The sequence below is a fragment of the Ursus maritimus genome, unplaced genomic scaffold (assembly GCF_017311325.1).
Source record: "Ursus maritimus isolate PB19 unplaced genomic scaffold, ASM1731132v1 scaffold_33, whole genome shotgun sequence".
Lineage (NCBI taxonomy): Eukaryota > Metazoa > Chordata > Mammalia > Carnivora > Ursidae > Ursus > Ursus maritimus.
Genome location: NW_024425897.1, coordinates 19,046,335 through 19,068,028, shown reverse-complemented (window position 1 = coordinate 19,068,028; position 21,694 = coordinate 19,046,335). Strand labels below are relative to the sequence as shown.

The 21,694-nt window shown below is 49.8% G+C and overlaps 1 protein-coding gene across 1 annotated transcript in view; it reads right to left on the bottom strand.

Moving 5' to 3' along the window:
• Positions 1-5,659: 5,659 nt before the first annotated feature.
• Positions 5,660-21,694, bottom strand: part of TBX5 (T-box transcription factor 5) — a 42,609-nt gene continuing 26,574 nt past the window's right edge. The window contains exons 7-8 of the mRNA XM_008688929.2: positions 16,217-16,443; positions 5,660-7,546 (exon numbers count right to left, since the gene is read on the bottom strand). Coding sequence (XP_008687151.2) covers positions 6,975-7,546; positions 16,217-16,443 — 799 coding nt within the window. The 3' untranslated portion in view covers positions 5,660-6,974. The remainder of the gene's footprint in view (positions 7,547-16,216; positions 16,444-21,694) is intronic.

The window sequence follows — 21,694 nt, the reverse complement described above, 5'->3', positions numbered from 1 at the left end:
CGGGGTCGATTCAACAACGAAACCACCCAGCTGCTCGTTTTGCGCGTGCGCAACGCTGCATGGTAATTGACACATGCCTCGGAGGCTTTGCGCTGGGCCATCTCGGAGCCCCCCGTTGTGGCTCCAGACCGTGGCCGGCTGGATGCTTGAGGTCGGGGGATGCTGTCAGCGTGCACTGCACTGTCCCCCTTTACGCCTCACATCCGAGGCGGACAAAGACGATGCCAACTAGGCATAAGTCACCTGGCACAGAGTCCTTGACTCCTCGCGGAGCCCTGCTCTCCGAGCAGCACATCTCTTGAGCCACTTATGAATTCATTCATGGCATAGTTGGGGAACACCTTCGAAATGAAAATACAAGCAGGCAAGCCTGAACATTCCGGCCCTCACGAAGCCCTCCCGACCCCAGGAGAGAAGATACGAAATGACGCGAGTAAGAAGGGTGAATGGCGATGAATGTTCGGGAAAGAGGAAGGCTCTCCTGACTCATCTTGGGTACAGCAAAGCCTTCCTGGAGGACGTCAGGGCTGAACTAAGATCTGTCTTTAGGCCTCTCTATTAAAGGCGCAGAGGGGCCAGCTGCCCTGCAGAACACATTCCATAAGGGCTCCCATGTAATCCCTGTCTGCAAGGCAGATCTTATCACCCCCATTTCTCAGCCGTGGAGACAGAGGCTCGGGGAAGTGACTAAGCAGCTCGCACACCAGGGGCTAGCTGGGCGTCCAAGACCAGGGAGCCAGTGGGGCCTTGCCCTGCTTCCAGCTGCAAAATCGCACAACTTCCTCTACCTTCCCTGAGGCTGAAGGTCCGGAACGTTGCCCTGGCACACTCCAGCCACCCTGTCCCTCCCTCTCTCCTCTGGGCCCATGGGAAGGGCAGAGATGACACAGATCTGTCCCTCACATTCCGGAGCCAGCAGCACGTGATAGTGGCCAAGCCACTCATAAGCAGAGTGACCTTGGACATGTCACAGACACTCTCTGCTTGGGTGCTTCCCCCTCTATAAAGTGGGAATAAGACTGATGCCTACCTCCCAATAAAGGGACTGTGGAGGTGTGCGGCTTGGTGTGGGGACCATTGCTGGTCGGGTGTGTGGTCGGGAGATGAAAGCTGCTCTTTATTACTTTGCCGCTCCTAACAGCAAAAGCAGGGGACGTCAGCCAAACATTGAAGCTCGGCCAGGAACAGCCTCCGCCTGCCCTCCGGGCACTCCCAGCCCCCAGCACTCGCCGCTCTAGGAACAGGGAGCAGGTGTTCTTAAATTCATATATCTGGCAGGATTCACATGTATGACTGCTTTTTTAAGAGGCAGAAAAAGGCATTCTGAGGTCAGAAAAGAGATGGTGCTGGGTTGTGAACTTTTGGGGTTGTAGAAATTTCTAGTCCCTCTTTGTTGCCACAGGGTTGGTAGTCACTTACAAAGCCAGCTATTCAAATCATCCTTGAGGGATGCCTGGGTAGCTCAGTGGGTTAAGCATCTGTCTTTGGCTCAGGTCATGATCCCAAGCTCCTGGGATCAAGTCCCACATCAAGCTCCTTGTTCAGCAGCGAGCCTGCTTCTCCCTCCGCCTGCTGCTCCCCCTGCTTGTGCTCTCTCTCTCTCTCTGACAAATAAGTAAAGTCTTAAAAAAAAAAAATCATCCTTGAGATGGTGCCTGTGTGGAAAAGCTGTGTTTTAATTATTGTTCAAAGTGATGATGATGGTGATGACGGTGATGGGGATGTTTTCCTGACCCTCGCTGAGCTGAGGTCCATTATAAAAATAATAGCAGATCACAGGGGTGAATTTCCCAACCAGCAAAGGAGGGGGAGGGAGGGGTAGGAGAGGGAGAAGGAGGGGAGGAGGAGGGAGGGATGAATAGCAATAAAAATTAATACTGATTCATCTTCTTATCAGCCAACAGTTATTGCCCTAGACCAGGCACTGTGTTCAGAACTTCACACTTCCTGGCTCCCTGCGTGCCCCCAGGGGGGAGTTCTCTTATTATCCTCATTCCATGGATGATTACAGGGAGGGTCAAAGAGGTTAAGTGACTTGCCCAAGGTCACAGAAGGGTCAAAGAGGTTAAGTGACTTGCCCAAGGTCACAGAAGGGTCAAAGAGGTTAAGTGACTTGCCCAAGGTCACAGAAGCTGTAAGTGGCAAAGTGAATTTCATAAGCCAGGTCAGGTAGAGAACAAAGGTGAGATTCTTAAAACCGCCTGAGCCAACACGTGTGTGTGTGTGTGTGTGTGTGTGTGTGTGTGTGTGTGTGTTTGTGTGTTTGTGAGTCTGTGTGCACGTACCTCTGTGTGTGTTGGATTTGTCAACAAGAGAGAGTCCGCCCCAGGACAATAGCCTGAGCCACCAAGAGGAGAAGCCAGCAAGGGGCAATCCCAGAAAGTGGAGACAGGGAAGCATCTGGGTGTCTCCGTGTTTCTGCGGTAGAATGTTCTGCGATTAGCAGTGGGCGGGCTGGTACCGGTACCCAGCTCTGCCCGTTCCCCGGGCCAACGGCACTCTTTACTGGATCTGCATCCCCTTTGTCCTCAAAGCCGACCCAGGGGCACCACCTTTCTCACAAACTCCATTTGACAATGGCCAAAGCATACACTAGATTTTATTTTCCTAATTCTATTCCTAATTATGAAGATAATTCATCTTCATCACAAAAAAAATTGAGAAATACCCCCAAACACAAAGAACATGTAAACACTCACAGTCCTGCCACTGTTATTATTGTGTTCGACAGATGAACAGTGGTTTTCCCTGCAAGCTGGAATGAATGCAGTTGCATTTAATAAGACCGAGAAGCCGCCATGCACGCTGCTTGTAATCAGCGTCTTTTAGTTACAATGTATCTTAAATATCCTTTTCCAATTGTCTTCACAAATGTATTTTTTAATAAGCCATGTGGTATTCCATTGCATGGGTGTATACTAATTTATTTAACCAGCACCATATTAGTGGATAATAAGGCTGTCTCCAGTTTTGAATGATTTTAAAAATCATGATGAAATTCCCAGAAAATTAGTATGATGCACATCCCTGATTATTTCCTTAGGACCAATTCCTCCGAGTGGAATTACCAAATGAACTGATTAGTACAATTTTAAGGCTGCTGGTATCTTTTGCCAAATTCTTCTCTTAAAAGGTTTTTCTATTTTCATTCCAGCCAACAGCTTCCGGGATTTATTTTCTTGTTAGCAATAGGTATCGTGATTACTTGACTATGCATTTGCTAAGTCAAAGCATACAAGTTAGGCTTACCTTGCGTTTCATTGATAAGCCTGTCTTTTCAGGCATTTAATGGAGCATGTACTGTGGTAGGTACTTTATGGTACATTTCTACAGATATTATTCACTTAAATTTCAAAGGACTATTGTCCTTTGAAGCAGGTACACTCCTTTTAAGGAACAAGGAAGCTAAGGCTTGGGCAAACCGAGGTTCCATGCTGAGCTCTGCCATACACCAGCTGTGTGATGTTGGGGAGTGCTCCCAACCTCTCTGAGCTCAAGAATACTAATGATCTGAGTCTCTGAAAGTTCCCGTGATCCTTCTGGTGATCCCATAACTTTGAGTCCCAGACTCGAGTGCTCAATGTTGGACCAGGAAGCCAGGAGGGACTGTAACACTCCTCTCTCAAGTACAAAGAAGCCTACCAGCTCACAGATCCAGTTCTCTGCAGTCATGGGAACTAACTGGAAAAGAGCCTAACGCAATTAGTAGGTGCTCAACAAGTCAGGGTGTCTACCACAGAGGCTGGGAGCTTAACGCACACTTATTGAATAAATGCATGAATGCAGAATAGATCATTACTACCCATTCATGAAGCCTACAGCTCATTCCTTCACCACCATTTTTGCCTCAGGACCTTTGCACAAGCTGTTGCCTCTGCCTGAAGTGCTTTTCCTCCCAACTTTTCATCTGGCTAATTCCTACTCAGCATTCAGGGCTCAGCTCAGAAGACATGTCCTCCAGATCAAGCTAGGACTCCTTGTCTTACCCCTTTATGACATCATGCATGCTGCCTTCATAGGTCTTGCCTTTGCAATCCATCTGGGCAGCTTGCTCATGCAGATTACCTAAGGGCTATTTCTCTCACTAAACCATACACTCCAGAAGGATACAACTTCTACCACCTCGTTCACTGCTGTGTCCTCGGCATTTACACATGTCCGGCCCAGAAATATCCACTAAATATACTACAGGAAATAGCAATTTACACCATGTCTCTTGCTATCTGAACAGTAATAAGACTACATGAACATTTGCATGTGACACCCTTAATCCTACCAATTTAGTGAAAACATCCTTTGTAGCCCTTGTTTGGAACCCAAAGAAGTTAACTTGCATCTGTCGTGGAACGAGATGTCCCTTTTCTGATCTACGAAACTTGCCGTGAGCACGTTTTTAGTGATTTTCCAACAGCAGGAACTGTTTGAGTGCTGCGCCCGAGGGGTGTTAATTCAGTATTCTTGTGATGTTCTAGTGAAAAAATAAGACTGACTACCTTGTATAGCTGGTAGATGTGTTTTGGGAGGTAATTTTCTCAAACGCAATCTTTTTTCTTCTTCTTTTTTTTTTTTTAAACCCATCAGAATAAATACTTATTTAGGGTACGGTCCGAATTCATTCAGTGAAACTTTACTGATTCATTCTCTGCAGGGACAAGAATGCCATTGACCTAGTTTCTCCACTGTACCTACAAGAAGCTGAATTGTCATTTCTTTATAATTAATTCACACGTCTTGGGAGTTCTTTGCCTAAGAAAGGGTTCCAGGGGGATCTGATTAAATGAATAATTTGTAATCAACAATCCAGTTGTGCTGGTTGTCAAGGGGGTGTGATATACCTGACGCTTCTTGATCATTTGAAAGGTGAGGGCACTGAAATTACAATAATTTTTAAAAACCGCAGCATGAATTTTCTCACCACCCTGCTGCTCTGCTCTGCCCTGTATGTATTATACAGGACAAACCCACAAATCTTAAATTTGGGGGTTTTAAATAAACAACCATCGAAGGTCCCTAAGGTTGCTTGCGTTGGGACCTCCAAAACATGTGACTCCAGCAATTTGTTCAAAGAAAGAGATCCTTCAGAAAATCAAGTACTAGGTGTTATAGAAAGTATGACCAATATTTTTTGGTCGGTTGAGATTCCTGATGATTTTTCTTTTCCAAAGCTGACACAAACGCAATGAAAGCAAATAACTCCGTACCAGGGATATAAGCCAGGAGATAAATATATTCAGCTCCATCACACGCCAAGTACGGGTTTCCAAATACTCCCTGAGACCAGCAGGAGAAAGAAGCTGGGGTAAAAAATTGCACCTGCAAGACAACTTCTTCCTATGTCCTCCACCTAATTTCCCCTCTCTTTAGTCGGTAGAAAGAACAGGGAAAAATAAAAGGGTATTCAAATCCCTTGTACTGTTTTAAGCTTATGGTATTTATTAGCATTAATTGTCACACAAATATACGAAACGAGTACTTAATCCTCACCCCACCCCTTAGCAACATAAAAAGACATAATCGCATGAAGACATTCACGTACAAACATACTCACACACTCGCACGTACTGGGACATACTTAGCCTCACATATTACCCTGTTCTCTTTATTAGGGTCAGTTAAAAAAAAAATTTTTTTTTTTTAATCAAGAAAGCAAAGCACATTCGAAAGGAAAAAAAAAAAACAAACGCAAACTTGGTTTTGAGTATTAATAAAATTAAAAGCTCTTGGCCAGCTCCCATGCTGGATTTCATTTCATGTTATTACTTAATTAGAACTCCTATTTATAAATAAATAGTACCAGTAAAATATTACATCTGAAGAACCCTGCAATAACATTTTACTTACACGCTTATTTTTTTATACTGTTTTCTGCTTTCAATAACCACAGTTTTGTGTCGGCATCTGGTGTCGGTGTGATTTCTTTGGAGAGAACCAATCGGCGAGCACGTCTGGCCTCTTCTGGAGGAATGGTGGGGCTTCGCTGGGCATCCGGGGCGGGTCGTCGGTGATGGAGGTTTGGAAGCTTGGGGCTGGCTTTGTGTTTTATCAGGACCAATATTTATTTTGGCCTTTTTGCAACGCTTGTCAGCACAGAATTTGCTCCCTGCTTTATCACAGTTCTGCCCACATGTAAACCAGGGCTTTTCAAGTTTTTCAAAGCAAGCTTTCCGGTCGGGAAGCTATAGGCCACGTTTCAGCGACAGACGGCTGGAAAGACACAGAGCTGGGAAGACGGGAGGGCCGAGGGAGATAGGAGGCCCGATGGAGGCCAACGTTATAAGGAGAGGGCCACACTGGGCTCCGTTATGATGGGCAAGGGAGGAAAAATCGGACAAAAGCCGGGACGTAGGGAACTTTTCGGGAACGTCACAGAACAGAGGTAGGTCATTCCTTAGTCAAGGGCAGGGTGGCAAATTTAGGTTTCAGGGGTGGTATATTTGAGGGGGAACCCCACAAGTACATATTTTGAAACACACTTGCCTCAGACCTCCCCCAAAAATAAGGGACTGGGTCCCATTAAGAAAATTGAAAGAAAAAAAATATATTATTATTTATTAATATAACAATGTCAACATTAACACCAAGACAGGGAAGACTCTGACTACGCCATTCGGCTAAAACACTCGATAAGGCAAGGCTTTCTGGAGACCAAAAGAAGGAATCACGGAGGACATCTGGAGGTGGTGTGAACATGGCCGGCCGATGAGGGTGGTGGTCGTGGCAGGTGGGGGCTCATTTTTTCTCGGTTGGTTTTCAGACAAACAACAAAGTCACATTTTTTGAATCGTGGTTTCAAGCGGCTGATTAGATCAGCGCCCGGGGCTCTCGAGTGCAGACGTGAACACTGAAATGAAAAATGTCGTCCGTGGGGTTCTCTCTGCTACTGTCTCTCTCCTCCTCTCCCGTACATTCTCTCTCTCTCTCGTTCTCTCTCTCCTCTCTCTCTAGCAACTGTCTATGAGGAAGCAAGCCTCTCTTTAGCTGTTCTCACTCCACTCTGGCACCATGCCAACGCCGTGCACGGAGTGGTACTGGTGTGGGGACAGGGTCCTTGGCACGCCGTGAGAATAGAGGAACTCGGAGGGCTGCAGGCCACCGGGGGACTGCAGGCCAGTCTGAGGCCCACACTGCCTGACCACAGGCTGGTGGGCCACGGAGGTCTGGTGCTGGAACATTCCGTCCCCGAGCTGCGGGGAGCCGTGGTTGGCCATGCCGGCCAGCCGGGGGACCAGGGGCCCCGAGGTGAAGTGGGCCGAGAAGTGCTGATAGGGGAGCCGGTCCACGGGCTGCACCGTGGTGACCGTGCAGCTGCTGTAGGGCGGCATGCTGGGCCACGTGTTGCAGCTGATGTCCTCCAGGCTGGGCACCGGCTCGCTGGGAGGCGCGCTGGCGTACATGCAGGCCTGCCGCTGCGCGGACTCTGTCCGGTAGGAGGCGCTCAGGCCCTGCTGCTGGGGGTAGCCCGAGCGGTAGAAAGGGTCCTCCTCGCTGGGCGATGTCTCCATGTAGGGCTTCTTGTAGGGATGGTCCGTGGTGGAACATTCTTCATCTGCAGAGACAGGAGGGGAGAGACCGGTGAGGCCGGGACCAAAGGCAGACGTGGCCACAGGCCTCAAGGATCCCTAAGCACCAGCCTCCCCATTCCGATCAGAAGAGGGGGGACCGTAATGGTGGAGGCCCGGAGCCAACACTTTGACCTTTCTGAGCTCGGTTTCATCTCTAACACGAAAAGGACGATAATGGTGCTTTTCTACCGAGGGGGAGTGTGGACGGAGGGATGGGAGAATACAGACGGAACACTGAGTCCAGGCCTTCGTAGCAGAAAACACCCAGTAAGTAACAATGACTATTATCTTCCCTCTGCCCTGGCATGAACATTCCCAAAGGCGGGACATTGTCTGTGCCCCCAGAATCCAGAACGTACCTCGGAACCAAAATAATGATAATACCGTCCAAGATAACAGCATGAACGCACACAAACGGCTTTTATACTCTGCCTGGTGCTGTTCGGAGTGCTAACCGGAAGGGACCCCATGCAGCCTGCCCAGCAACCCCATGGGGTGGGCTCTGTGAGGATCCCCGTTGTGCAGCTCACAAAACAGAAGCCCAGAGAGGTCAAGCAACTCGCCCGAGGTCTGACTTACACGGCTGCTAAACAGTGGGGCGGGGGGGAGTTAGAATTACAAGTCTCCGCACTTTGGGACCATGCTACGCAGGAAGGCATGCACTGAGTATCTGTGCAACAGACGGAAGGACAGATGGACAAGTGCACAGATGGACGGGAGCTTCGGCGAATCCCCAGATCCTTCCCTGACACCTCTGTTGGCAAGTCCCAGTTAGTATCTGTTAGAGTCGGTACAACTTAACGGGTCACCGTTTCCTTATTGAAAAAGTCACTTCCCTGCCCCCAGACACCAGCTAGTCCCCAGCGTAGTGTTGTGGAGATCATTCTGTCTCTGAAAGAGGGTTTTCCGTAGCTACTTTGGGGTCGCTGCCTCTTTCAGGAACGATCACAAGGGCTGGGGTCTCTCCGAGAAAAACACAACGTCTTGAAAACCGCCTGTGTGCCTCGCACAGCGTTGCACACATTTTGGGAGCTGAGGGATCCCCTAAAATCCAGATCCCAAGTTAAGAAGCACAGACGTAGCTGAGTTTCGATCTGGTTCTCCTACTTCCTGTCTGTGGGCCAGCAGCAGGGCATGTGCCCTGAGACCCACGCTCTGCATGTCTAAATCAGAGTTAGTAATACTTACCTCACCTGGCCGCTAAGAATTCAATAAATCAAGCACGTAAATCTGATATCTGTCATCAAGAGCAGCTCTTGCTGCAAGGGAAACACCACCAGTCAGTCTCTGGGCAGACCTAATACAGATTAACACACCTCCAGGTGTTTCCTTCGGGGAAGCAACGCTTGAGAGTTTCGACCAAGGTGTAAACCTCAACCCAGATTCATTCCTTCGCTGGAATTTTATCCCCCAACCTGCAGATTTTTCCGTCCTCATCTTCCAATCTCTTTCGAATCAATACGTGTTAAGAAAAAGAGTCTGTTGACCTCTCTGTGATGGTCGGGGGCCTGGGGGCAGGACGTGGAACCAGATAAAGGCAGGAGATGGTCGTTATTATGTATTGAGCACCTACTAAGCGACCTTTCCCTGATCTCACAGGAATTCCTCCAGGGGGCCCCTCTCAGGCCTGTCACAGAGGCAGAAACAACTCAGAGAAGAGAGCTTCCCCAAGGTCACGGAACTAGGAAGGGGCTGGAATCGAAGCCACATCTGGCTTCCTTGCCAACCACACCTTGCTTCCAGCTCTCTCCATTTCTCACACCCAACGCCACTCACCTAGTCATCCAGCAGAGATGTACTGAGCCGCTACCAAGTGCCAGGGGCTGGGCATCGAGCCGTCAATACATAGCCAGGGTCCTGCTCAGTGTACTTTGGAGGCGAGGGGGGACCCTCTCCATCCCACCCTGAGCAGTGACCACGGAAGGCTGATACTCGGTGAATGGGAAGTGGTCCTTGCATATAAAGCTTCACACCACAAGGGGTCCTTTGGTTTTGCACCGGATTTTAAAACAGCTCCCCAAATCGAGCAGGATAGCTTGGGTTTGGATTCTGCCGAACGCTTCCGTGGGCGTGACACCCACAGGTGGATAAAAACTCTGCCCCATCAAAACCCATCTACGCTGGGATTGTACCCACCTCCCCGCCACCACATTTATTTTTAGCTAGACTCTTTCTGGGACACATCTGGGCCCCATAGGACGCCCAAACATTTGTCCAAAATAAAAGCCAAAAATGCGGCCTCTCTTCCAGGTGCTTTATCTACATCATGCCAACCACCCAGATGTTTGAAGACATCCAGATGAGCCGGTGGCCACTTTTCTCACCCTTCAACGGGGCATTTGTCTTTGGAGTCTTGAAGACATGGTTACACTCGACTTGTTCTGTCCTCCCCACCTCCTCCCTCGTGCCTCCATGCTTCCTTCCAACCCACCCCTCAACTTCCCCCCCCCCGGATCCATAAATCTGAATGTTTCCATTGTTGCTAGAATCATAACCTTTGGGTTTTCCATTTAACCAGGGCGTTCCCCTTTTCAATAATCAAGAGTACAGCTGCAGGGTGCCCTTGGCAAGAGAAAAAAAACAAGGCAAACGAACCATTCCCGAGTTTCTGATCCCCTTCCAGATTTGTTACAAGCAAAAAAAGGAAGAATAATATGAAAAAGGCCGGAGCACATTTTGGAAAATCATAAAATTACACATTCCAGTCTTTAATAACCCAAAGATCTGATGCAGAGTCCTAAGAAAAGCAAAAGGCTGGCTTATTCATGAAAGCGGGTCCCGAGCGTTCTCAAATTCCTCTTGGACCTCATCACGTTGCAAAGAAATTCCAAAGCACAGATCCAATTTTCAGGTCGGTGGTGATCAGTGGTGGGGATATAATCCCTGAGTTTGTTTGGGTCATGGTTTGATTTCTTTCTCTTTATTGGGAGCCTGATAACCGGTCAACAGCAAAGACCTCTTGCCCAGCCGAGTCGTGTCTCCCTTCCACGGCCACGGAATGGGTAGTCAAGCATCAGGTCTTACAGGAGACAGGTCCAGAGCTCAGTTTCAGAACGGTGTGTAGTCAGAGCGGTCAATTATATTCCACCTGTCCCAAACCCAACTGAGTCTCTTGCATAACAGGAAAGCCCTTCCTGATTCTGAGCCCCATCACCACCTAGCGCTGTGAAATATCCCGCCCCCTGCATTTTTTCAAGTGGGTTCTGAGTCTGGATAGGTGGCTTTAATGATCATTCCAGAGGACAGTTTTTATACGGCACGTCTCTGACTCTCCCTGGCTATGTGACCTTGGGCAGACCACTGCACCATATCCCAATCTCCGTTCTTCACAACGTAGGGGGATAATGCTTAAAATTCTTGCAGGAGATGATAATAAAGTGTTCAAATCTTATCTGCCCAAGGAACACGGGTTTCCTCTCTTTTCCCTCTTAGAAGATCGGACAGACGGCTCTGTGGCCGCTGTCCAATGCTTCAAGGTGTCTGGGTGGATTCCAGAGCAAGAAAACTCACAAGGCTGCTTTTAAATTGCTCATCCCATTAAGCAAATATTGTCACTATTCCCAAGTGGGTCATTTCTTTTGCTGATTGGGTTCATTCGGATAAAAGATCCTGGTGAACCGCCACTCCTCGGCTGGGGGACCTTCAGCAAGTCAGAAAGGGAACTACGATACAGGCCTTCTGAGTCACAACACAGCGCTCTCGCTGAGAGACAGCCTAGCCTTTCGGCTTTCATGAAACTTGCTGTGTCCAGAAAATATGAAAAGATGGTAACCTTGACCTGTTGGATGGAGGGATGGATAGACGGATGGACGGACAGATGGATGGTGTGTGTGTGTCCCCGTAATGTTAGTTCTTAGCTCAAAGTGGGACAGACTGAATCGGTATTGTGAGAAGATTCTCAATTGGGAATCAAAAGACTCGGGTCCAACCCTCGCTGAACCACTGCCTGAAAATCATGACATTTACTTATTTGCTTATTATCTGTCTCCCCGATGAGAATACAAGTTTCGGGAGAGCAGGGACCTTTGCCCCCTTGCTCTCCCCTTATCCCACGTACTCGGGACAGCGTCCGGTAGAAAAGAAAGGCTCAACCGATATTTATTTCACGAATGCATCCCAGATCTGCCACTCACCAGCCACATGACCTTGAGAAGCTAATCGAACCTCCTAGTCCCTTGTTATGCCTGCAAAATGAAGAGGGAGGGCACCACCACTGCCTCCCAACCCCAGCTCAGGGGCTAGAATGAGGATCCAGTGAAGGAAACGACTCTAAAACAAAAAGCACCCCACAGAGCCCTTTACTATATCCCCTTCCTCCTCCCCGCCCCTACCCCCCCACTTCCCTTTGAATAGCCAGGGCAGTCAATGGCTTTGCTCAAATCTTTATTTGGGTTGCCTCTGGTTTCTAAGGTTGGGCGGGGCAGTTATCAGGGTGGGAGGGGGAAAGAAAGACAGACAAGTGCTCCCCCGGGCCACGGGGCCCTGGATTTGATTGAGTGGCATTGATAAAAGACCTTCCCGGCTCTTTCGGCTCCATCCATCGGGAGAGATAGTTTGGAGACAGCTGGGTCCAAACACAAGAAACCCTCTGGCCGGCCTGGCCCTTTGACATTTTGTTGGGCCTGCCTCCTGGGCTCATTGGAAAAGAGACAGACAATGAAGGGAAGTCAGATAGTGGGGCAGGCAGGGGCGGGGGGCGGGGGGAGCCACCCATGGAGCTATCGCTTCACGGGAATCCCAAACTGAAGGAAACCTTGCTGATTCCTTATCACCTTACAATGGAGGCTGATGATGAATTGCTTTTGTCACGCGGGACAGACAGAGCTCAGCTGGAATGTTCCCTGTCCCCAGGAGCTCCCTTTTGGGGGTGGAGGGAGGTGAGAAAGGCAGAGGTTTGTGGCAAGGTGAAAGGGGTCCTGCAGGGTGCACGTCCCATGCGCCCCAAATGCACAGACTGTGGCGTGAACTTGGGGCAGGACCACTCATGAGCTGGGTGACGCTGGACAAGTCACTCAATCTCTCTGAGCCTCAGTTTCTGCATCTGTGGAAAGGGGGTCATTCTTCACCTTGTTATTGGCATCGGGTCCCCCGGGGCCTGATTGTACCCGCGGCCGCAGCTCTCGTGCCCGCCCCGGGGGCTGAGCACCGTCATTTCCCGTCTCGGAGCCTGCAACAGGCTCGCGGCAGAGCTCTGCAGCCAATCCTCGTTCCCCCCCAGTCACAGCAAAGCACCTGCTTCGAAACACAACCTCATCACGTCCCTCCCAGGTCGAAACCCCTCTGATGGCTGCCCGTTGGGGTCAGGATAAAATCTAAAGTCCTGGGGCCCCCGGGTGGCTCTGTCGTTTGAGTCTCTGATTCTTGATTTTGGCTCAGGTTATGATCTCAGGGTCCTGGGATCGAGCCCCGCATCGGACTCCCTGCTCAGCATGGCGTCTGCTTGTCCTTCTCCCTCTGCTCCTACCCCTCCTCGTGCGTTCACTTTCTCTCTCTCTCTTTCTCTCTCAGTCTCTCTCATAAATAAATATAATCTTTTTTAAAAAAATCTGAAGTCCTTAAAATGGCTTACAAGGGCTGGCAGCGTGCTGGCTCCTGCCTTTCTCTGTTGTTCGTCTGCCTCCATTTCCCCTCACTGCGCTCCAGCCACACTGGCCCTGGGTGCGCTCCCCAGTGGCGGATGGCTCCCCTTCTCTCTGCCTGGATCCCCACCTATCTACCCTCTTTTTCCACCCAGACCCTGCTATGCAGACCTTGGCTTAAATCCCCTGACTCCCCTCCCGCGTCATACCCCCACAGCACATGCAACGGACGTTGCCCGTCTCCTTCATAGCATCAGATCGCCATTTTAATCAGACAATTATGTCACCATGAATAATTACACATCTGACCCGCCTGCAACCGTGAGCATCCTGAGAGCAGAGCGGTGGCCCCGCTACCTCGCACGGAGCACTTGTGTGTCGGGCGCGGTTCCAGGCACTTCGCAGGGACCCCCTCATTCCATCTCATCACGGCCCCACGGGGGAGGTGCTACTGTAAGCCTCATTTTGCAGAAAAGGGAGTTGAGGCTGAGAAAGCAAGCAGCTTGCCCGTGGCCCCACTGCTGGAAAGCATCAGAGGCTGTGATGTCCTGTGGCAGACCAGCCACCAAGTCCGGCTTCCCCAGTGGCCACCTCAAGTTGACCCTGAGCTCACCTGAGGATCCCTCCAAACACCCTGTGTGTGCGGGTCATCTGCTCACGTCAACAGAGGGGTCGATCCCCTTGCATTCAAAGCCTTCTCACACCACCTTACAAGGATGCCGCTGTACATAGGGAGCCTAAAAAAGTACCTGGATGCTTTCTAACTTCTTCCTCCCCTTGTTTCGGCCTGGCATTCATTTAATCAGCAGAACTCCCTAATTCAAACCCGGTGAGCTCTAATCAGTACGTCTGACTCAGTCTCAAGACCGATCTCTGGTGAAAGATGGCATTTTGAGGTTGTGGCTGTGAAGCAAAGGTAATGAGGACCGTCTACAGTGTGACTCGGAGCTCAGGCAGAGCTCCCACCTTCCGGAACCATGAACACATGATTTTACCTTTCTGAGCCTCAGTTTCCCTGTTTGTAAAGTGGGTGAATAATAGCACGTACTTTATAGTGTTGTCGAAAGGCTATGGCATAGAACCTAGGCAGGGCTTCCCTTCCATAGGACATAGACCAGAATCTTCATGCGGGTACCTGTGCCCCAGGGGATGTCCTTAACCCCTGCTCGTGCCTGAAGAGGCTGACATGTTTGCAGGCGTCTGGGCTCCAGCCCAGGCGGCCATGGACACGCTGGGAGACGGGCCAGGGGGCCTGTTGGGGTGATATAATTGTTCAGGCCTTTGAGATCCAAGGAGCTTGGATGGGCTTCAGGTTAAGTCTGGAAACTCAGCCTCGCCCAGGTCAGCTCCCCAGCCCCAGGCTTGAACCAATGACAGCCCTTCTCTCCTTCAAAACGCGAGATCAGTAAATGTCAAAGAGTCAAACTGTGTTACTTTCCCCAAGTAACCTCAGCTCAGAGAAGCCTGCCAAGGCATCTGTTTCCATCCGTTCTTGTTAGGGAGTTGATTTAGAAGAAGAAGGAGAAGGAGGAGGAGGAGGAGGAGGAGGAGGAGGAGGAGGAGGAGGAGGAGGAAGCAGTTGTTCCAGATACTGGGCGCTGGACTTCTAAAGGCATCGAGATGGCCACTGAGGCTGGGAGGTATGACAGGCCACTCTCGAAGACCAAGATCTGGGGCTGCTGGAGCAAACCAGGGACTGCTTGTTGGGTCAACCCTGTGCTAAATATGGCAAGCGCACTTTGATGACATCGTCACACCGTGCCTAGGGGACAGGTCCAATCATGAGACCACATCTACAGATTAGAAAAAAATAAGGCTTAGAGCAGTTAAGGAACTTGACCCGAATCATAAAAGTCTGCAAATGGCAAAGGTGAGATTCATCCCAATTGTACGTGGTTCCTGCCCCCCACCCCATATCTGCTTTCTCGAAGCTTCACCCAGAGAAGCAGCTTCCCTTCTTTTCCTCTATGGTTGCTCATAGAGGGAGCCGTACCTGCCACTCACACAATCAGACCTAACACCTGCTGGGCACGCTCTGACTATCAGGTGCTCTGGGGAACTCACGTACCATTTACAAGGTGGGAAACTGAGGCACAGAGAGGCCAGGACAGCTGGCTGAGGCCACACAAGAAGCTGGTGGCGGAGTTGAGACTCGAGCCTGTGTCGTCTGGTGCTGTCGCCCATGCCGTCCCCACCATGCTGGTCTGCCGTTCACACAAGCGAACGTTCTATTAAGCTGAACTCAACCACACCTGCTTCGACTCTGGCTCAAAAAATGTGCCACCAGAAATTTTCTTTTGTATTACAGCCCTCGACTCAGAGGACGTAGGAAAAGTCACCCGTTTCTCATTTGGCAAAGAAAACAATGAAGGGTCTCAGGCAGAATTTAAACTAGATTTAAAGACAAAATGCAAAGGAGAGAAGATCAGTTGTGATTTTTTTCTTTTCTTTTTTTTTTTTTTTTTTTTTTGATTTTGATCTGGAAAGAGCTCAGAATCCACCCAAGAGAAACCCTACCACATAGACCAAAGCACACCCAACCACAGTAGGATCCCTGCAGCCCGGCTTGTAATACAACCAGAAACGCTAGAACCAGCCACACCGTTCACTCGTGGGAGTGAAAAATAAACTCTGCTTCATCCTTTTAGAGGCAATATTTTCTCTTCAGCAGCTAAAAGCACGAGGCAGCTCTAGGTTCATGAAAAGATCATCGACAACATATTCTCGAGGTTGAGAAATGCCAGTTGCAAAATACAGACAGAATAATGTGAACCGTTAAAAGTAAAAACAAAACTATTTTTATGTGTCTCTGCACACAGAGGCGCGCGTGTGCACGTGTAAATCAATTAAATAGGACTGGACGGTTCAAATAAGCTTTCCCCAAGGAAGGGGCCAGAACTGGAGGAGACGTGTCAAGGGAGGTTCTTCACTTTTACTGATAGAGTTTGAATTTTTTACAATTTCCATGTATTTTTATATTGCTTACATTTTTTAAAGAAATAAATGTAGTTATGTGTACTTTGTTTTCTTTCCCAAGGAAAGGAAGGAAAACCAGAAAGGGGTCATCACACTCACCTTTCCTCTTGGTGCAATGGTAAATCTGACCGTGCTCCTGGGGCAGTGGGTATGGGTTGGGTGGGGGCAGGAGGTCCTGGGAGGGGCCGGACACACCATTCTCGCACTGGTACTGGGACCCCAAGTTGGATGAGGCAGAGAGAGCTCGAGGCTCACTGCTGAAAGGACTGTGGTTGGAGGCTACTTTTTGTCTTACGGTGCTCCTGGGAACCACGGGATATTCTTTACTGAAAGAGAAAAGATGGGAAACAACATTGATCAGTGCCCCGATACAGATTTCCCCCCACTGGCTGAACCACAGGGTCAAAGAATCCACCAGAAATGCATCGCAGAATAATAAACAAAGGAGTCTTTGATGAGGACAGTGATCTAGTTATACCCAAGTCCATCAAATGCCACAGACACATATATCCACGCACGAACTTTTCATGCCTTATATGTTAGGCGAGTAGGTTTATGAATAGTTCTACGTGTATGCCAAAAGGTAAATGAGCATCCCCCATGAGGAACCCCTCTTCACATGGCATTTTGAAATATTTCAATCTTATGTATATGTCTTTGAATTCCCTAATTTAAAAGCTGGAAGAGCTGAGCGGTCACCTAGACTGAACTTCTGGGTTTCCAACTTTAAAACAGGGCTGAGGTCTTCGTCCAACATTAGTAAAGAAGTCTCTGACCACCTAGGATAGTCAGGTATGATCCTCGGTCCCCCTAACCTGAGTAGTTTGCTGCCTGTGCCTTCGAATTTCCTTTTGAGCGGCTGTACTTGTCGCCACTGACATAATATTTAATTTCACCTCCATGCCTCGGTTTTCCCATCTGTGAAATAGGGCTAGTAAAAATCCCCAGTTCAAAGCGCTGCTGAGAGAAGAAATGAGTTACCAGTTGTGAAAGGCTGAACACAGCAAGTGCTCCACGAACAGCAAGCATCATCACTACCGCCATTGCTCTGAGAGAGTAAAAGGAGAGAGAAAGAGAGGGAGAGAGAGGAAGGAAGGGAGAAGGAAGAGCAAGGACAAAGGAAACAGAGCATGGGATCTAAGATGAGGCAGATCCAGACTCACGCCCCATCCCCATCACTTACAGCCTATGTGCCCTTCGGAGCCTCAGTGGTCACACGGGTGAGCCAAGCAGAATAAAATCCAGTGACATCCTATGAAGAGCATCCTTCCAAAGGCTCAAAATGTGGTTCCTCACCCTCTTAGGATACACCGTCCACATGCCCTTGCCTTGAGTTTTCATACCAGTACGCCCACTCTCTGCCTCACGAGAGCGTGCAGACGTCAACAGAACCGCCCCCCCCCCCGGGAAGGAGGGAGGTGGGCTCAGCAGCCCTGGGAGCCCCACAGGAAGCCAGGTGGGTAAGGGAGGGTCAGAGGGGGAGTCTGCAAAGGAGCTGGGAGGAGGGGTGGCTCTAAGATCAGAGGTAGAATGGAGAGAAGCTTCCGCATGCACGCGTAAGAGAATGGCCTGACCTGGAACACGGGCTCATCCACGCAGGGGAGGGGGCTGCCAACGTGTGGGGCCGGGAGAGGAAATTGCCAGCAGGAGAATCACAATGACACTGTGCAGGCTGGTGGAGAGGTGATCCAGCGTCTCCTTTCTGGCAGGCAACTGGATAGCACCCCTTTTCTTAAAAGCATACGACAACGTAGCTGCAGCAATCCAATGACTATGCATTTTCCTAAGAAGTTGTTCAAGTCAGGGGCGCCTGGATGGCTCAGTCTGTGAAGCGTCTGCCTTCAGCTCGGGTCATGACCCTGGGATCCTGGGATCGAGCCCCGCATCAGGCTCCCTGCTCAGTGGGAAGCCTGCTTCTCCCTCTCCCACCCCCCCTTGCTTGTGCTCCCTCTCTCGCTATGTCTCTGTCAAATAAATAATTAAATCTTAAAAACAATAAATAAAAGGAAAGCTGCTACTTCCCAGGAAATGCCCAGTCTTCATAAAACCCCCAGAGAGAGTCCTCCAGCCCCCCCGCCAAGCCTGTGGCACACCCAGCCCAATGTCCTTGCTAACTCTGTGGGCTCAGATAAAGCAGGTCGCCTTGCTAAGTCTTAGTTTCGTCAACTGTGAAAATGAGGAGAACACAGAGATGACGTGGAGAAACCACAGCGTTCTACCCTGAGCCTCCTCGACACCTTCCTATCCCTGGAGAACCCACTGGACCCTGATTTTTATTTAGATATTTAAGAATCTGGATATAGTGGAAAGAACAAAGGAGTTGGATTCGGAAAGATATGTGTTCTCTAAAAGATTTGCCATCTAATGCTGTGTGGCCTTGGGTGAGGCACTTAACCTTTCTGAGCCTCATGAGACTGTTGAAAAGATCCCACCATATGCCCGAGAAAATACCTGGCACGTAATAGAAACTTCTGTTATGCCTTCTCAAAATGACTCATGCTTTCAGCCCACAGAATTTCTCAGGAGGAAGCAGGCTCCATACGCCTGTCTCCTTCACTTGGGAGGCCTTTACTCAGGGGGAAACTTAAGGGTCTAAATTTGGATTTTTAAGATGACGTCTTTATTTTCACTAATCTTGAATTGAAATTTAGCATTCCTTTCTGTTACAAATGTAGGCAACAAGCCACGGTTGTATTAGCAGCCCTAGCGACTGTCATCAACAGAAAATGAAATAATTTCATTTCCACCGCAGCTGCTGCGGATGCCTCAAGATACAATCTGTGCTTATCGCGGCTTCAGAATTACAGTTGTTTTAGACCTGCTACTGGATAAGACATTTATAAAGCGCACGTGATTCCATAGCGCCATTTAAAAATATGTTGATAAGTACGTTTCAGGATAACTGGTTTTCTTTTTGCAATCTACGCATTCGATAGGACGCATTTAATCATATTCTTCTGAGAAGTGTGACCCACACGTTTCACCAGAACAGCAGAGAGGCCCATGGCACCAAACGGGCTAAGAACTCCTCCCTAGGAGCGCCTGGGTGGCTCCGTCAGTGAAGCATCTGCCTTTGGCTCGGGTCATGATCCCAGGGTCCTGGGGTCAAGCCCCACATCCGGCTCCCCGCTCAGAAGAAAGCCTGCTTCTCCCTCTCCCTCTGCCTGCCGCTCCCCCTGCTTGTGCTCTCTGTGTGTGTGTGTGTCAAATAAATAAATAAAAATCTTTAAAAAAAACACAAAAAACAAAAAACTCCTCCCTAGAAGAAATACGTATCAGTAAATCCCCAACTTAGTTGTGACTTTTGCCAGAAACCAACTATTCTTTTACGTCTTAAGAGTCCACCTGACGTCAGGTCAGATACCAAGAACGTTACATCTCACACAGCACGAAGGACGCTGCACCGGCCCCTTCCATCCTCTCTGTGACCCTATGAAGTTGGTACTGATTTTGTCCCCACTTTCTGGGATGAGGCCCCCAAAGCCTATGGGAGGTCAAGCAACTCGCCCATGGGCACAGAGCTAGAAAGAGACACAACCAGGATTCGAACCCAACCGTCCCCTTGCTACACCTAGACAGGACCTTGTGATTTCCTTCCATTTTTAGGACGCAATAGACTTTTAAAGGAGCAGGGGGCTTAGGGCCCAAGATTCCTCTCCCGCTTCTCACACCCCTCCGGGGTGCAACGATACCCACCCTGGCCCCTGACTTTGTTTGTCATGTGAAAGCACATCAGAGTAGCCAGGCAGGGGACATGGAGTGTGTGCCAAGTTTCCATGAGGCTACAGAGCCCTCACGACACCCAGGGGTCCCCTGGCCGAGCCTTCCCGTGGCGTGTACCCCCTCCGAGCCAAAGCTGGAGCCATCACGAGCAGCCACGCCACTCGGAATCTCCCCCGGGGCTAGAAGTCTGAAAGGAATGAAGTTAGCTTTACAGTCCTCTCTTTGCGGCTCCAGCTACGTAATGGAAAAAAAAAAAGAAGAAGAAAAAGAAAAAGGAAAATTATAATAATAATAAAACATTATAAAAGTTGTCAAATCTCACTGGCAAATCTATTTAGGTCTGCTTCGTTCAAGAACCGAGCTGCCAGAGCTCCAACAGGAAGGGGGAAATCTCTTTTTAGTTTTTATATTCTTAATGGGGATGGTTATTTTTTTTTTAATTAAAGAAAACAACTCCTCCCCCCCAAAAAAAATGTTGGCTGAGGGATTTTACAAGAGAATGTATCAGTGGACTCCATGGAATTCTCCCTTCCAACGCTGCCAAATTGCAAAATTACTCTCTGGAAAGGCCAAATCCTGCTTTTGATTACTAACACTCACAGAAGTGGGAAAGCCATATTATCCCAATAACCACTCGTCCCTCGCAGCTTGTTTTCCTCCAGGGTGCTTGAAACCTCCTCCCCACCGTCAATCACGAACACGGCTCTCAGTGCCTGCAATCCACGTCCCCAGGGCCATCTGACAGGTGTCAAAACGGGAGCGTGCAAGGGTGAAGGGCCTTCTCCATCAGTGTGGGAGTTCAGAGGCAAAGGGAAAAACACATCGCAATCACACAAGCTGCGGGCGTTTTCACCGGGCTCCTCGATGCACCGAAGGAACACGGTCCGTGGCAACACGACCCGCTGTTGGCCGTCCTCGCGGTGGGAAGACCGACTCTCTTCCCCTGCAGCTCGAGAGCATTGGTGAGGAGCCCAGGACACAAAGGAAGTAAAGGAAAAGCTGAAAAGCCCCTGTGTGTCTGGGAAGAGGGGCAGGAGAAAGGCCTCTTTTTTTCAGCCCGCTCCTCATCCTCGTCCCCCCCCAACTCATCAACCTTGTTCTTTGGTGCCTCTTAACGCTTCACCCGCCCTCCTGGTGCCTTACGCGCGTTCCCTCCTTTGATTCAGGCAACACACCCACTTCATCGGTCGGATGCAATACACTTTAGAGGTAAAGACATCGAGGCTCAGAGAGGTTGAGCACCTTGCCCCAGACTGCACAGCTAAGAAGAAGATAAGAGTCGAGTCTGGCCACAGGTCAGTGCTATTCCCAAGCCCTTGCCAGAGAACTTCTACTTGATCATAGGAAACGGCTGCTTTCACACCAACCGGGCACACAGGGCGACAGGGCGACAGAAGGGCAGCCTGGTGCTAACGGCTGGCCACGGGCTGCACAGGGCAATGTCAGGTTCTACTGGTCAATCTGTCCGTCCTCCTGTGTGAGCCACCTTTTGTACACCGGCTGTCCAACGGCACTGCTCTATCTGCCCCCGGCCACGTCCCCGCCGACACCAGCCGGAGGCTCCCAGCACCTCGGCTCTGCCCCAGGTGTCGGAGCCCGCAGACCAGCTTCTCCCCGGCTCGGGCCCCCTCTCACGTTCTGTTCCACGTGAGCGAGTGCAGTGAATGACGCCATTGTCGCCGGGTCTGGGTTGTAAAACATTACAAGGGAACACTGAAATCCGCGGCCAAACTGCATCCGTAGCCCGCCGCCAGCTAACGAACGCCCCCGAGAACGTTTTCCACTGCGGCCAACTGAATTGGTCTTTTCACGGGAGCAGGTGGCAGGGGCACCGGGGTGCTGGGGGGGGGGGCT